Here is a 15,790-nt window from a genome sequence, read left to right as displayed (position 1 = left end):
TAGCCATCCATGCTGATTAGGGAAGCCAGAGCACTCCAGTATCATACAAAATTAAGACCTTTCATGTGCCAAGCAGAACAGCACAATGTTCAGAAAAGGTAGCATATAAATAACAGTAATATGTTATTCCATAGCAAAGGCTTATGACTTAAGTTTACTAATTCACATGACATTTAAAGCCATCAGTTTTCCATGGCATCTGATTCAGAGCAGATTTCTCATCCAAATGCAGGCTCAGATGGCTTTTTCTTCACTTTGTTCACATAAAGTTTATAGCAATTACAAACACAACAGGAAAATACTGGACAGCACTCAAAAACCAGTTTTGCTTGTGGTTTGGGCACTGCTTGGAAAGCACTAACAAATAGAATGCAGCATGTACAGTTTAAAATCCAAGCTGAGTTGCAAGCTCCATACCTGTGTGAAGGTGAGGGAGCCTCAAACTGTGGCACTGTGCTGTCCTCACTGACTGGGGAGTACAGGCCACTCATCTCCTGAAACAGAAAGCCACATTACATCAGAGCTGACAAAACATGGATGTCTAATATATGTGTTCACAGAATACTGCTGCTTTTTCAATTTTTTTTCAATTTTTTTTCAGTTACCATTCAAACTGGGTTTCAAAATTCCTACAGCTGTGGTGCTCTGTGCTTCAAGAGTGGCAGTTTTAGAGCTTATACTCCAAAAAAACCCCAACAGATTTGGTTATCATCCAATTGCCTCGAACCCAGCATCTCCCTTAAACGTGGCAGAACAAGCAGGTTGTAAATGCATTTTTGAGGTATGTGCAAACTTATCTAACAGCCTTCAGAACTGGGAAGTAAAGCTGGATATGGGTCATGGCAAGAACAGTCACAAGGCAACAGGGCAAAGGTGGTGCCACAGACTTAAAAGAGGATCTGTCAATCCTCTGTGGGACCACTGCACAAGAGATAAACTTTGCACATAAACTTGGCTTTGTCCCTCCCAGCCTAAGTCACTGCTGTGTGCCCAGTATGAGACTGGCTTTCATCTGTTTGGGAAATGGAAGCTATGCAGGATGCAGCAGCTCATTAGTTGAGGGGCAAAGTGTTCTCAGGACAATTATTACTTGTGCTTTCAAATTCCCACTAGGTGCCTATTAGTTGGTAGGTAGAAAGAAGGATATTTGTGATAAGAGAGATCCCAGGCTTTAGAGGTCAGAGCCAAGGTCAGCATCACACCCCAGGAATATACCCCAGCTGCAGCCCACTGAAATGCCTGATTAAAGAGCACAGAAACAGGTAGCTGGATGCTCTTTGAGAGATCCCACAGCTTTTGGGAATAGTTTCTCCTAGATCTCAAGACTTATTTTAGCAGTCTGAAGAAAACACACTAAGGTATATTTATTTCACCAAAGCTGAGAAACATTTAGGAAAAGAGGTCGGGAAAAAATCCAAATAGCTATCAGATAAATGGGAATTCTTGCAGTTGTCAGTCATATTTATATCTTGCTAATTCATCAGCACACATAAATTGCATTAAGAAATCTAAAAGGCTTTTTGGGAGGTAGTTGGGAACACATGCTGACTGCTCAAGATGAGCAAGCAGCAAGGAGCAGACCTGCAAACAGATTCCCAAGAAGCTTTAACGGAATGATATTTGGAGAGGTGGCAGTCTGATGTATTCCTGAAACATGAGCTCCCTACTGCAAGATTAAACACTAGAATGATTAGAGGAAAGGACCAAGAGGAACCTAAAGACTCAGTGAAGACAGAAGGATTGCACTGATGGGGTAACAAATTTTTGGAGAATAATTCTTAGCAAAAATGTCAAGAGATTCCCATTAGTACAGAATTAAGAGAACTATACCAGGAGGTAGCAGGAATCAGTTTTGACATGCAGCAGGTGCTGGTTTTGTTCCAGTCTCTGCATAACAACCCTCTTCTCAATCTCCAACACCTCTCCATTTTAAGACTTAGATGCTGTTAAGGTTTAAACAGCCTGTGCAAACAGCCAGCAACGTACAAAAATCTTAAATTCTGATCAATATACCAGCTGCTGATTTCTAACAACTACTCTAAAGTACTTACTAGCAACACAAAGAAATGATTATATAAGAGCTACCTAACAGCAGCCTGCACACATCAACTAAATGAACAAATTAAAGAAAGAGCATCATCTGTTCATTTTCCCATTACTGACTTAAATGCCATAAATTTAAGCCAGCAGCCTCACAGCAAGGCAGACAGCTTGATGAAAATGAAAAATTGCCAGAGTCAGAACAATGTCTGGGTACCTCACCTCTACACGTTTAATATCTTCTTCCAGAACACTTAGCTCCTTCTGGATCTGCTCCAATTGCTGTGGATAAGAGAATGGGAGAAGTCTAAATCAATCTGCACTGCACCACCACCACCAAGATAAATTATAATCTTTCCAGAAAGGAACCTGAACTATCTTCACTGGTCTGCCACACAATTCAAAAGTCACCAGGCAGGAAGTTCAAATGTACAGATTAACATAAGTGTGCACACCAACCACATTCAAGACAAAGCTGTTATTTGGGAACAATTGGAAACAAGAACAGGAGGTATGTGGATGTCAACCACAGACACACATTATTCAAAGTAATACTATTATGCTCCTTTAACATGTCTCAGGCAAGATGGAACTGGTTTGCAAACACTGAGTATAGAATCACGATGTGGTGTAGGTTAGATGGGATCTTAAAGATTATCTCATTCCATCCTCTGCCACAGGCAGGGACACCCTCCATTAGACCAGGCTTCTCCAAGGCCTGTCAGCCCCAGGCCTGAACACTTCCAGACTTTCAAATCATTCCTATTTGTCCTGTCACAATTAGAAAAAAAAACACAATGAAAGAGAATGATCATTTCACCCTCCAACTAAATACAAAATGCTTTGCTAAAATGTATCAAGACTAATTATCATCCCACTTGTTAACTTGTCACTTGCCAATTTAAACTTTGTCACTAAGTTTCTGGATTGGAAAAAACCTGTTTTGACCATAGTAAGATTTGCTCCTGGCACAGAGTAAGCACCACAGGGTATCAAGGCATCATTCATTCCAAAGGTGGGGTACTTACCTTGGATTATACCACAAACTCCAGTCAATTTGAGGGCTACACCTGAAAGGGTCAGAAGGAGACCTCCCCTCTCACCAGCCAACATTTCCTTTCCCTTCTTTGTGCCACATGTAATATCTCCCATGTTTTTTAGTTACTCAGCAAGCTGGCTTCACTCACCTCAAGCAACTGAAACCTTGTCAACTGTTTTCACCTAAGCAAGGACATCATCTCCTTACCTGTTTATTCAGCAGCTATGTCCCACCAAACACCCACAGAGCCTAAACCCAGCCTTGCAGGGCCCACATACACACACACCCCTCTAGGTGAGAGCTCCCAAGAAAACTCAGCTCCAGTGCAAGTCTGCTACACTGAGACACATAAATGTAAAATACACAAAGAACTGGACGTCCACCTGACTCTCCTCAGCTCCCAGTAAAAATTTACAGACAACCAGCAAGGTGCCCTTTGACCAGAAGCATTTGGTAAGTTAAGTCCACTGAAAGCTTAAGCACAACACATTCTCCAAAGACAAAACAAATTTTTGTACTTTCAGCTTTACAACAGAATATTAAATTGCCCAAATCCAAAGTCACTAGTTTGGCAAGACATATTATTCTTAGTATGACATATTCCAAAGAATATCTGGCAAGCTACTCCCAAAGACTTATTCAGTCAAGTGCTCAAGTTTGATCCTTTAAGAGGCAGAAGTTTTTGCTTAAACAAAAAGCACAATTTAAACCTCTCTCATACTGAAGCACTCCAAATATCTGTGTGCTCTGCATTAAATAATCCACCATCTTAATTTTCCTTTTAACCACTAACAAAGACTTCTGTCTCTGAAAATAGGAGAAGAAATGACCGCTGGGTCCACACATACTTCTATCATGGCTGCTTCTTTGAATAAGATGACATTATAAATGTATCCTAATCTCTGTACTCTGAAGGTTGCAGTTTACATTTAATTTGAGGCACAGACAGCACAAGTTTAATGGTTTAGAACTAGACTGCCACAGATAATTTACAAATCACTACACCAAAACAGATAATTCCATTTTCACTTTTGAAACCTACAGCAAGAATAGCAGGTGGTGCTACAGCTCCAAGATTAGTGGCAAAGTTAAGTGACACTTGCACAGCATGGGTCCTGCCTGAACTCAGCTCTAGAAAATACCATTAGTCCCCCACATTCATAAATCCCATTTAAAAAGAAGTTACAAAACCACTTACAAGTTCCAAAATTACAGTGAGGAAATCAGCTATTCTACAATGTACTGGCTCCCAGCCAAACTGGGCCTCTGAAAAATAATTGACAGTTGTTGCCATGACATAAACAGGATATTTTTTTATAGGAACAAGAGCTGAGACTTTTTATTGGCCAGCTTTCATTAACTATTGCACACAGCCAAGAGCACGAGATCTGGTACTTTATTTACCAATTCTTCCTTCTAGTTACAACCTACCATAAACTTACCTAGCAGCAGCAACTCCAAAAAGGAGGCAAGATTGTTTCATGCTTGTTTTAGGAGGAGTCTTCTCATACCATCAGCATAAAATGAATTAATGTCTACACTGAAACCTTTGGTTTCTTGGTATGTTAGTTGAAGTGTTTTAATCTATCAAAGACCTTAAATCAATCCACATTCATTCCAATTAAACTTTGAAAAATGAGACTACCGATTTATAACTGCCAGCCTTTGAGGGACATTTAAGGAAAGCTAAATGAATTCTAGTTCTTGCAGTATATTCAGGTTTAAGGGCCCTTATTTTCACTGTTGGGCACAGAAAGCAAGCCAAGTCCTGTCCCAGTGAGGGGCAGAATCACACCTGTAAGACTTTGGATTACGTCAGCAAAAGCACTTCCGAGGAACACTGAAATGTATGCTTAGAGAAAAGCACATACTATAAGCTCTCTTTTCAGACACAGATGCTTTCCCAGAAATTAAAAGGCCAATATGGACAAGGAGAAGGTCTTTAATTCAGTCGTTAAACCTCAATTTCAACTCCAGTGAATGAACTACAATAAGCAGGTATGTAACATTCTGGTCCCATTTTTCACATATGGGCATATATACAGAAGAACAGCTACAACCTCAAAACATGTTTATAATCCTGGAAAAGGGATTTCAGACATTCAAATCAAGAAGCTACCAAGAACTTACACAATGGTAAACACCAGGTCACGGTCATTTTGTCTTTGGTTGGCCATCTACTAACAAGCCTATCAGGGTACAGCCCTAAGGTTTCATCCTGGAGCTTCCTGTTTTTCCTGGAGCAAGGGCCTCTTGGGAGGCAGCAACTTCCTGCCTTGTGTTTGTACAGCACGGACAGCAAGCACTCCTGACTGGGTCTCCTGGTGCCATTCTAAGTGTTTGCAAAAAAACCAAAAGCTCAGCAGAGCCTCCCAGTGACACAGACACAGCCTAGAAAAACACATAAGGGAAGGAGCCATAGAAACTTGACCAACTGCCTTTCCAATTCACAAAAAATCACAGAACAGCAAAGAAAAAAACCAAAAAACAAACAAACAAAAAAATTTTTTTCTAGAAAAAGCAAATAACAGCAGGAGTTATTTTCTACAGAAATACTGCAAAATCAGCAACACTATTCTAATAAGCAGTTTAAACAGAGCATCTGGATTCACACTTTTTGGAAGCTCACAGGCCATGTTATGTACAGTAACACACCTTCCAGGCTCTGATCTACACTCCCTGGGGAGTAGATAGATCCACAGATCTATCATAGATCCATAGATACCATAGATCCAGACAAACAGATGAGACTGTTACCAGAGGGAACATCATTTTCCCAGACACACAAAGCCATTGCACCAACCAGGATGAATCAAAAATTATCACCTGCCTACCCAAGGAGGATAAACCAGGCAGTCACTGTAAATAAACCCTTAATTCTGTCCTGTAGCTTCATCCATCCAACATCAGAATCTTCCTACTTCCACCAAGTACTGCTTTAACAAATCACAGTGCAAAGTTCACTATCAACAGCTGAAACCTTCCTAAAGGCACCCAGTGAAATTAATTCCTATCTGTAGAATACAATACCTTAGTGACAATGCACAATAAGATCAGTTTCTCTCTCTGGAAGTCTTGTCTGTCTCTGGGTTTGCTTTCCATTATTGCATTGGATGCAGAGCCTTTTACAACATACAGGGCAACTGCGGCATGAAAGTCATCTTCAGACCTTAGAGAAATTTTAGTCCTATAAACTAATTGCAAATATCACTTGTTTTGACAAAATACCTCTCTGTTACAATGTCTTTGCACAACTAGAAGCAGGTGCAAGGCTTTTGTTAGTATGAAGACAAGAACACCTGAGCCTCCACAAGTTTCAATAGTGAAATATGGCATTCAAGCCTCTTAAACATGTGGACAGTCCATCTATAACACATTTATCTGCTGAGAATATTTCTCCTCTGATCAATACTTCCTCCAAATGATAAATATTTCCTCACAACTAAGGAAGAGCTAAGAGAAAGGCTTGAGAACATCCCGGCTGTTTAACACACAGAATTCCTGAAGGCAGGAGAAGGGAGATGCCAGGCTGATAAAGTATGTTTCATATCTTGAATATTCCTCCCCGTCATTTACATCCTACAGTATGGAGGAAATATGCTCAAAGCTTAGTGATAGGGTCTGATAGAAAACCCTCCTGAGATAAGGACACCTGGGGAAGGGAACAATGCTGCCTAACAATTAGACTAATTGCCTTAGAGTTTAATGTGTCACTAATAGGTGCTTTCTTTGCAAGACCTCTCCAGTACAGCAAGGAGAGCCAGCTGTACACACTGATACCACTATGATCATTTTCAGTTTGCTGCTCACACACTCACTGTATCCTTGGGCTTCTTATCACTGCTTCTGGAGCTCACATCTTTCATTCAGTAACTTAGAAATGCAAATAGATTTAAATACCAGGTAAGTGCAGTGGATAGGGACCAGATTACTGTAGCTATAAATTCTCAGGAGTCCTGAAATGTAACCAAGACCACATGACAACAAAGGAGCATGACTGATTCCAGGTTCTGTCACCTCCTCTTGCTTACTCATTAGTTCATCCATGTGTGAACACGCAGAACACAAGGCTTGACAGGTGAAGTGATTAACACAGGGTAATGACATCCCTGGAGAATTCATGCTTAGAATTCCCAGCAATTACCCCACAATAACTAATAACTCCTCTTATTTTTAGTATCTAACATTTGAGAGTGCAAAGAACAACGATGATTCTGAAATGCTGAGCAGGCACTCAGTGCCACAAGCCTGAGACACTTCAGGATTATTCTTCTGTCCCAGGATGTTTTATCAGCTAAAAAACAGCCTTATGTATTAGCAGACGTGAAAGAGGCCTTGTTTGTTAGACATGAGAGACTTAACATCACATTATTAGACAGAAAAAATAAAAATGAAGTGACATCTGCCAAGGGAAACATGAATGCACCCAGAGAATAACACCTGTACAGAACTTGATTTGTGATACAAATCATCAAGCTCAGTATTCTCCTTCAGTAAGCAATGGTGCTGCTTGACAGAAACACCATCAGGTAGCTGAGCTAGTAGTATTTTAGCATAAATTATCTATATGATATATATGGCATTGTCTAACTGTTTGGAGACATTCAAATCCTGACCAGACAATTAGCAAGGTCTCTTCCTTAAAGTACATAAAAGTGGGGAGAAGTAACTGATATAATCAGTTTTCTCACAAAGTGTTCAAGATGAAAGAACACGTGAACACTTAAAATTAACAAAGTTAAATTTGCAAAAGCATTTATGCAACACACGTATGAAAGCAAGAATTTTAAAAAGTCACAGGCAGCTGCATTTACTTTCCCTGGAAAATATTAATAAACACCCACCACACCAAGATATAATATTTCATTATTAAACTTGACCTTCCAGACTTTTTAGGTCCTTAATATCAACACAAGAGGACACTAGATTAAAACAAAAAAAAAGCAGAGTGTGCATTCAATTAACTGTGTACACATATGGAAAGGCACTCAGCCATGCTAAGTTTGCCTTAGGGACAGACATCCAACTGCTGTGAGTGATCAATACATTCCTCCCCTCCAAAACTATCTGTTGTTTGTGTGAAAAAGTATTTTTAAGCTTTAGCCATTTGTTTTCAATCTTTTCTAAAGTAAGAATTTTTTTTTTCTATTACTATTGCCAAGGATTTGGGTTTTTTGCCATATTGCTCTAGGTCAAAAAGAAAACAAAATACATAAACTTCAAAAGAAAAAGGGCTTGCAAGCACCTTTGTGCAAAAAACATGCAGTAAATTCTAGCCTGAAAGATCAACATTTTGAGAAGTTATGAAGAGATCAAAACAGGATTTCTAATAGAAGCTGCTGCAGGTGCTGAACCTCACATTTATCTTCTGGAGAAATTATGAGAAGGTGGCAAAGAGGCATTTGTCAAAGACTTGACTGCACCAATGTTCTGAAGTACAAGTCTAAAAGATAGTTTTCTTCTAGCTGTAAACCCACTGCAATATGCTCAGAAGTCACCATTTCATTAATGCAAGAGAAAAAAAATCCATAATTTATGAGTGAAGTAGGCAAGGAGGGTTACAGGTGGTTAATCATCTACTCTGAACTTGGGCAATACTATACAGGTACACTAACTCTGAGGCAATACCTGTATTCACTTACAAAAGTCCCTATGTAAGAACTTGTAATATGTAGCAAATGAAACTTGTTAATAAAATCTTGCAATAAATAGTATTCAAAGAGGCATATTAGGAAGCAAAGTTACCAAAGTTCCATTAAACATTTAAACCAAAAATTAGAAATAAGAACTCAGGAGCATATATTAAAAAATAAATCTTTATTTATTAAGAACTTATCTTTACAGCTATGGTTTACTGAGTGAAATTGCATTTACTCTGCAGCTATCCAAGCTTGAATTAGGAAAGGAAAAAAGGTCATGCTCCTCCCCATAATAAGGCTGCTTGTATGACTCACAATTATGTGCAATACATCATTGTTCCAGGGTCCACACATATTCCTTGAGCTCAATTCTTAAACAGTCACTGTCAGAACCCAAAAAATTCCTCTAACTACCTTGGAGGACTTGAAACCCTGACAGGGGGCTCAGAGACCTTAGCACAGAGTCAAAAACACCTGTGCCTTTGATTTTAACCTTTGATTTTAACAATTACCAACTTTGTGCTAAAAGTTACAGACCACAAAAGTTTAGATAGAATGATAGTGAATTTATGACCAAGTGAAAAAGTAAAATTTTAAAGTTTTTAGAATAGAAGTTCAAGAAGCAAAAGAAAAGAATCTATGTGTGTCCAGTCTTTCTCCTTCTCCTTCTTGTCCTCCATCTTCTGCTGTAATAGTAGCACTTTTACATTAGTTTTAAGTAAAAACAAACTAACATAAGGGATAAGTATTAAAAAAATATTGTAAATAATGTACATGTAGTTTTTAGTATAAAAAAAATAACACCACCCCAAAGCAGTCAGTATGCCTCAACCCGACCTACCAGACAAACCACAGCAAGCCAGAGAAAAAAATGTTATATATATAAAAAAATAAACAACCTTGAAAATGAAAGGCAAAGAATCCTGCCTTCTTCTTCAGTCTCGAAGCAAAGAAAAAGGACTTTCTAACACCTCAGAGTCATGTCAACACCAAAAACCTGGTCAAGTCATCTCTCACAGCATCAAAAGAAACTACAGCGAACTTCAGAAGCTCTGATAACCTTTACTGCATTATTCTTATGGTCACTAAACCCCCATTCTCACCTCCCAAGCCACCATCTGCAGTGTGGATACATCCCCACTGCCTTACCCCAAGCAGTAATTCCTCTGTTTTCTCCACAAAAGTCCCTCTAGAAAGGGGTGCTTGCCACAAGGTCCACCAGCTACAGGGAGGATCTCATTACTTACCAAAAAGGAAGCACCAGTTTACTCTATGTGTAAGCTGACTGCCCAAGACAGATTTTGAGATATAAAACTATCCTAAGGACTGGTCTGTATTTTGCATGCATCTACCCACTGATTTTTATCTTTCTTACTCTTATCAAGTGAGAGCAAAGACTGCTACAAGTCTGACAAGTCCTCATTTCCCTCAAAATAAATAGCAAGGCCAGACACTAAGCTCTAGGGCAAGGACAGAGCTGACAGGCCTGCACAGAAGTCTTCGGAGAATTGACAGTCTGCATTTCACACTGGAATATAAAGGGGGGTACAAAATAACATAGAGGAAGCCTTGGCAACAGAGGGAATACATAAGCAGGGACATGGAGGGTCTGAAATAAACTCTATGTCCCAGTTGCCTTCAGGATGTTCTGAAGGCTGTTTTCAGAGATCTGCAGCCAAAATTGAGTTTCTCTGGCCTTAAAAGATGTTATCCTTTAAAAATTATTACTAAAGCCAAAGAGATAGATACTGATGCAGATGAGAAAGGCTTCCCAGGTACTGAAACTCACAGAATCAAGGTTGAAAGAGACTTTCAAGATGATCTAGTCCAACCACCACCCCAGCCCCACCATACTAACCCCTAAACCATATCCAGATGCCTCCTGGACATTCCCAGAGACTGTGACTCTACCAGCTCCCTGGACAATTTACTCCAATACCTGAGCACTCTTTCAGTGAAAAAAATGTTTTCTAGTATCTAATCTGAATCTCTCCTGGTGCAACCTGAGGCCATTTCCCCTCATCTTTTCACCTGAGACATGGCAGAAGAGCCTGACTGCCCCCCACTACAGCCTCCTGTCAGGTAGTTAGAGAGAGCAATGAGATCCTCACTGAGCCTCCTTTTCTCCAGACTGAACAACCCCAGCTCCCTGAGCTGCTCCTTGTAAGACATTTTACAGACCCTTCACCAGCTCTCTTGCCCTTCTTTGGACTTCCCACAACCCTTGTTGATTTTGGCCATGGATATCTGTTGGTGGGCAGACTCCAGACTTGCTTTGGAATGACTCCATAACCAGACCCTCAAATCCATTCTGGACAAACCCATACATGATTTGGAGTTTAACCTTACAGTCAACTGTTGGGTCTTCCGCTCTTCACATCTTTTCTCAGAAACTATGGACTACAAGAGCTCGTCCTTCTTCTTTTTTCATGATCATTTTTCTAGATTTCTGGGCTATTTGTGGTATCAGGGATTATGCACTGCATAACCTTAGAAAGGAAGAGTCCCAAACCATGTGTATCTGATTACAGAACTCTCATATTCCTTGAGACACTCATTTTAGGACAAATAAGGAAGAAGCACAGAATATTAAGTCTTTTATGTCACCACATTAGTCATGCTATTTGATAAACTAAAGGAAAAAATTGGTAGTGAAAATAATTTCAATCCTTCCCAATATTTGATTTTTTTCTGTGTTGGGAAAACAATCTTCTTTCAGAAATTGATGTTCATTTACACCAAGGACTCTCTGTATTCCCACATGCTTCACCAGCTTGAGATGAGAAGGCAAATGATTAAAAATTGAAGCTGTCATACATAAAGAGATTAATTTTCCTTCAAACCCATGTGTCCGCTGTCTGAGATTTCCCCCAACACGCCTTGAGTTATTCTTTGCAGAAATAATGCCAGGCTGACACATCACTTCAACAGAAATGCACTGGGAGAAAGCAGCATACAACATTTCACCAACTGAAACACAAAACAAGTTACCTCTCGTTTGTTTCTCCTGGCAACTTTAAGGAATTCCATAAGGATCTGCAATTGGGCAGCATGAGACTCCTGTAACACAGCAAATAAGGAAGTGTAACTCTTCCATGTACATCAAGAGAAACAAATACTCATTTTACACACAGAAATCCACACAGCACAGAAACTACTTTCATTTAGAGGTTACCAAGAAGAAAATAGCTTAAGGAGGATTTTTGAAATGGTAGTTTTACTTTATCTCACAGGTCTTAAAGTTCTGTTTGGTTCACAACAAGTTTTTATGTGAAAGCAACAGTCCTTGTAACAGTTCTTACTAATAAGTTGAAATGTTTATTTCTTCTTTGGCTACTGCACCTGAAATAGATTTTGGAGTACAGGTTCCTCACAGACTGTCTTCTACCCTGGAAGATCCTTAGCATCCATTTCATGACTAACATACTACAGGATTAAGTATTTATATTAAAAAAAACAAAACACTTTTCCCAAAATTTACATTTATGCTTATGTAGAAGTTACTGCTGAAGATTTCTCCAGAGTGAAAGACAACAATGAAGTCACTGATGAAACTAAACCATCCCTTTCTAATATTTTTCATGACAGGTTATTTACCTCAGCCATCAGCATAGAATTTTCACCCAAGAACTTGACAAGGCAAGATAAAGAGAACCATAAGAGGAAAAATAACAAAGACCTATATAACAGCATTAATATAGCCTTAATCATATCACAGCATTCCAAGTTATTTTAATAACTTATCAAAATATTTATTATTAAATGATTGTGAACATACAGTCAAAAAGGATCAAGATATAGGAGCACACAAAATCCAGGAAAGGAAGAGGGGACAGGGAATGTAAAGACATTGAATGCAAAAATACTACTTTTCTAGTGTTATTTTTTTAGTCCACATGATCTGATAATAAGTGTGAAGTAAGTAAAGCTAGACAAGAAAAATGCTTTTAAATTATTCTTTAAATGTCAGGTGTGATTTCACTTTTTAGGCTTAGCATCCTTAGAAGATATTCATACTCAGAAATACTTATACACTCAGTCATATGCCTTCTTTGCTTCAGATCTGTCACAAATCATACAAAAAGGTTTACAGAGGAAAAAAGTTTTATTCTATTTTTCCCCACCAAAACTTCACTGAACCACAAGAAACATATTTACAAGTCCCCACGCAATAAGGCAACATAACAGTCAAGCATATTTTGGGGTTACTTTCTTTCCATCAGAACCACAAGTTGTTAATATTGATTCTTCAGGAATTAATAAGATATTCCCAATACAACTTTTCCTCACCTGTTTCAAAGCACTGTCAAAATCCACCCTCCTATTCAAGGTTCACTGGGTCAAATTCTGTAATAATCCAGTCTAATTTATAAGGTCTGGTTCTCATAACTTGAAAATGGTCACTTGAAATGAACAGCATGGAATGGCCAAATACACAGAGAACAAACCCAAACCAATCACATTTCAGTTAAATCATAGGAACAGTTTGCTTCATATTGGCTAAATCTTCAAACCACCTTCATAAACAAGACATGTGAACTTTTCTTTCAAACATTAAATATTGAAAAAGCCTTCAGGAAAGGCGGTCATTCAGATTCTAAGGGTTCCAGCAGAAACTAAAGGGTGTGATCCTTTTCACATGCTCACCGTGTTTATTCTTTAATCTATATTCTGGACTTCTTCATCCTTATTACTAAGAAAGATCTGACATTTACTTGTGCAACAGACAATTAGCAAACTTCTTCACGTGCTTGTCTGTGTCCTGTGAGTCATTTTCTCTTATCCTTTTCTGTTTTCCCTGCTTGTTTATACAACCCTGCCAGCAACAGCATTATAAGCATGTTATGGGCATCACAGCTGAAATGTTATTTCACTACAAAGGTCAGCAAAACAGTCACCTTTTAAACACCAAAACACAAGAGAAAATACTAAGCAATTAATTCACCAACAGAATCTTGCTTTCAGCAAAAGGTATCAAAAGAAAAAAACTTCTAAATACACAGTGCTCATTTAAATAAGAGAAACTTCTTACTGCTTCCAACTGCTTCTTCTTTTGCACCAGCAGCTCCAGCATCAGGTTGACATTAGCTAAGTCAAGATTGTCTTGATCAGTTCCCAACAAATCTTGAATTATCTGCCACCTGTGGCCATTCTAAAAAGAGAACAAGAGATGTGGAAGAGATGGTGAGTCCAAGCCATCCAGGGCTGCATAAGCCATCCAACAACAGCTATTAAAAGCAACACAGCAATATTTCATCTCTTTGTAAAATTGCAACCCAGTTTTCATGCACTCAGATTACCAATTCTGCCATGTGTGCAGGATATGGCTCCTCTGACCTACTGTGGAACTTCTTATCTTATTTGGAATATATTTGTGCTTCATGAAAGCATATTTGCTGCTGCTGCTGGGAAAAGATTATTTCACAGCAACAATTTTATCTGATTTGTGCCCCAGCTTCTGAGAACGTGTTTCTTTGGAGAGAAAAAAAAACCCTCCACATTTATCCAAGCTTAGTTGGATTACATCTGAAATACTGTTATGCACCAATACCTTTTAATTTTTTTAAGATGGTAAAACCCTCATGCTAAACTCAAATCAAAGAGGGTAGTATCAGCTTATTTTTCCTACTGTCACCTTTCAGATTACTCCTCCTAAGTGTAAGGGAAATGTGAGAGCTTGGAAGAAGATGGAGCTCATCAGGTTGATCTCATTTAAACTGCTTGGAGCTGTGGGGGACTCCTCAAAGAACCAAAATATTACTATACAGTCCATTCTTCCCTGAAGGCTCTTTTCTCTTCTTCTTATCAATAAAAAAAGCAAAGAAATGTATCTTTAAGCACAGGAAAATCAGAATAATAGGTTAGTGCCAGCACAGGTTTACATCAAAAAGCTTCAGGAACCAACAGGAACAGCTGAGACATCTAAAGAACATCTAAGAAACAAAACTGGATTAAAAAATCCTGTTCTAAAAAAGCTATGACACTAAATCAATTTATTTAAATTGGCAAGAACTAGAAATACCATCCAGTCTAAATCAGATATTCTCTCAAGGGCTGTAGCCCTTTTGCATTAAGTACATTAAGAAAAATAAAATATATAACATCCATATAGAATGCATAACTTTCCATACACTGCTCAAAAGAACCTATGGAAACTACTCAGCCAAAAAGTCAATTTCAATCTGGAGTAACTGGGAAAAAAACCATGGTTTTTAAGCAAGTGAATAGGATTTGAGACACATTTTAACAGACTAATGCACTAGTTAACTGTGCTACTGCTAAACTACTCAAATGTTCAAACATGCCTTAACATGATTTCTTAATGAGACCATGACTATTGCATTTGCTGCAATGTGTCTTGGATGACTTCCCTTAATACCAAAAGTAATACAAGGCATATTAAAGAAGGGGCACAGGAGCAACATTACTCTTTTTTAGATGTGTGTATTTTTATCTTCTGCCATAAGGTAGACACACCACTGTTTTGGGCATGAAGTCATGGTAGATTGTCCACTTATTGATAGTTATCAAAAATAGGTGCCTCTACAAGCACAGCTTTTAAAGGGTAAAACCAATTTCCCAGAAGCTACTGTATACGCCTTCAGGTCAGATGTGTGCACTTCAAACCATATCTGGTTTATGCATATTTTATATTAAACATGGTATATGCATATTTTATAATGAATATAAAAACTTACTGTGAGTACACCAATGAATCTTTAAAGAATGCTCTTTGCAAAAACTGACAGCACTAGCTCCTGCAACACAGCCCCTAAATTAATATCACTTTAATATAAGCTTTTAAAAACAGGTGCTCCGTGGTTTTTAATATTATTTTGCAATCTTATTTATGAATTACAAAAGACAAGGATGTCAGACATAGCAGGTCAAACATGCAAGTTTTTTGGCTCATGTCATATATTCTTTTTTATTTTAATGCACAAGAGCATCCACAGGTGCTGCAGAGAGGTCCTGATGAACTGAGGGCACAGATCCTGCTCTGACTCTGTGACATGAAGCAAGTCTAGAAGATATCCAGGCAGTTTTTTGTGGCATCTAAACCAGAATAGCA

The 15,790-nt window shown here is 38.6% G+C and overlaps 1 protein-coding gene across 1 annotated transcript in view; it reads right to left on the bottom strand.

Moving 5' to 3' along the window:
* The window catches only part of COP1 (COP1 E3 ubiquitin ligase), a 119,147-nt gene that overhangs the window by 99,858 nt on the left and 3,499 nt on the right, over positions 1–15,790 (bottom strand). Inside the window, exons 4-7 of the mRNA XM_005429630.3 lie at positions 13,751–13,870; positions 11,710–11,778; positions 2,263–2,322; positions 418–494 (exon numbers count right to left, since the gene is read on the bottom strand). Coding sequence (XP_005429687.2) covers positions 418–494; positions 2,263–2,322; positions 11,710–11,778; positions 13,751–13,870 — 326 coding nt within the window. The remainder of the gene's footprint in view (positions 1–417; positions 495–2,262; positions 2,323–11,709; positions 11,779–13,750; positions 13,871–15,790) is intronic.

Source organism: Geospiza fortis, unplaced genomic scaffold (assembly GCF_000277835.1).
Source record: "Geospiza fortis unplaced genomic scaffold, GeoFor_1.0 scaffold399, whole genome shotgun sequence".
Classification (NCBI taxonomy): Eukaryota; Metazoa; Chordata; class Aves; order Passeriformes; family Thraupidae; genus Geospiza; species Geospiza fortis.
Note: the sequence above shows the minus strand (reverse complement) of the source record. Positions and strands in the feature narration are given on the sequence as shown.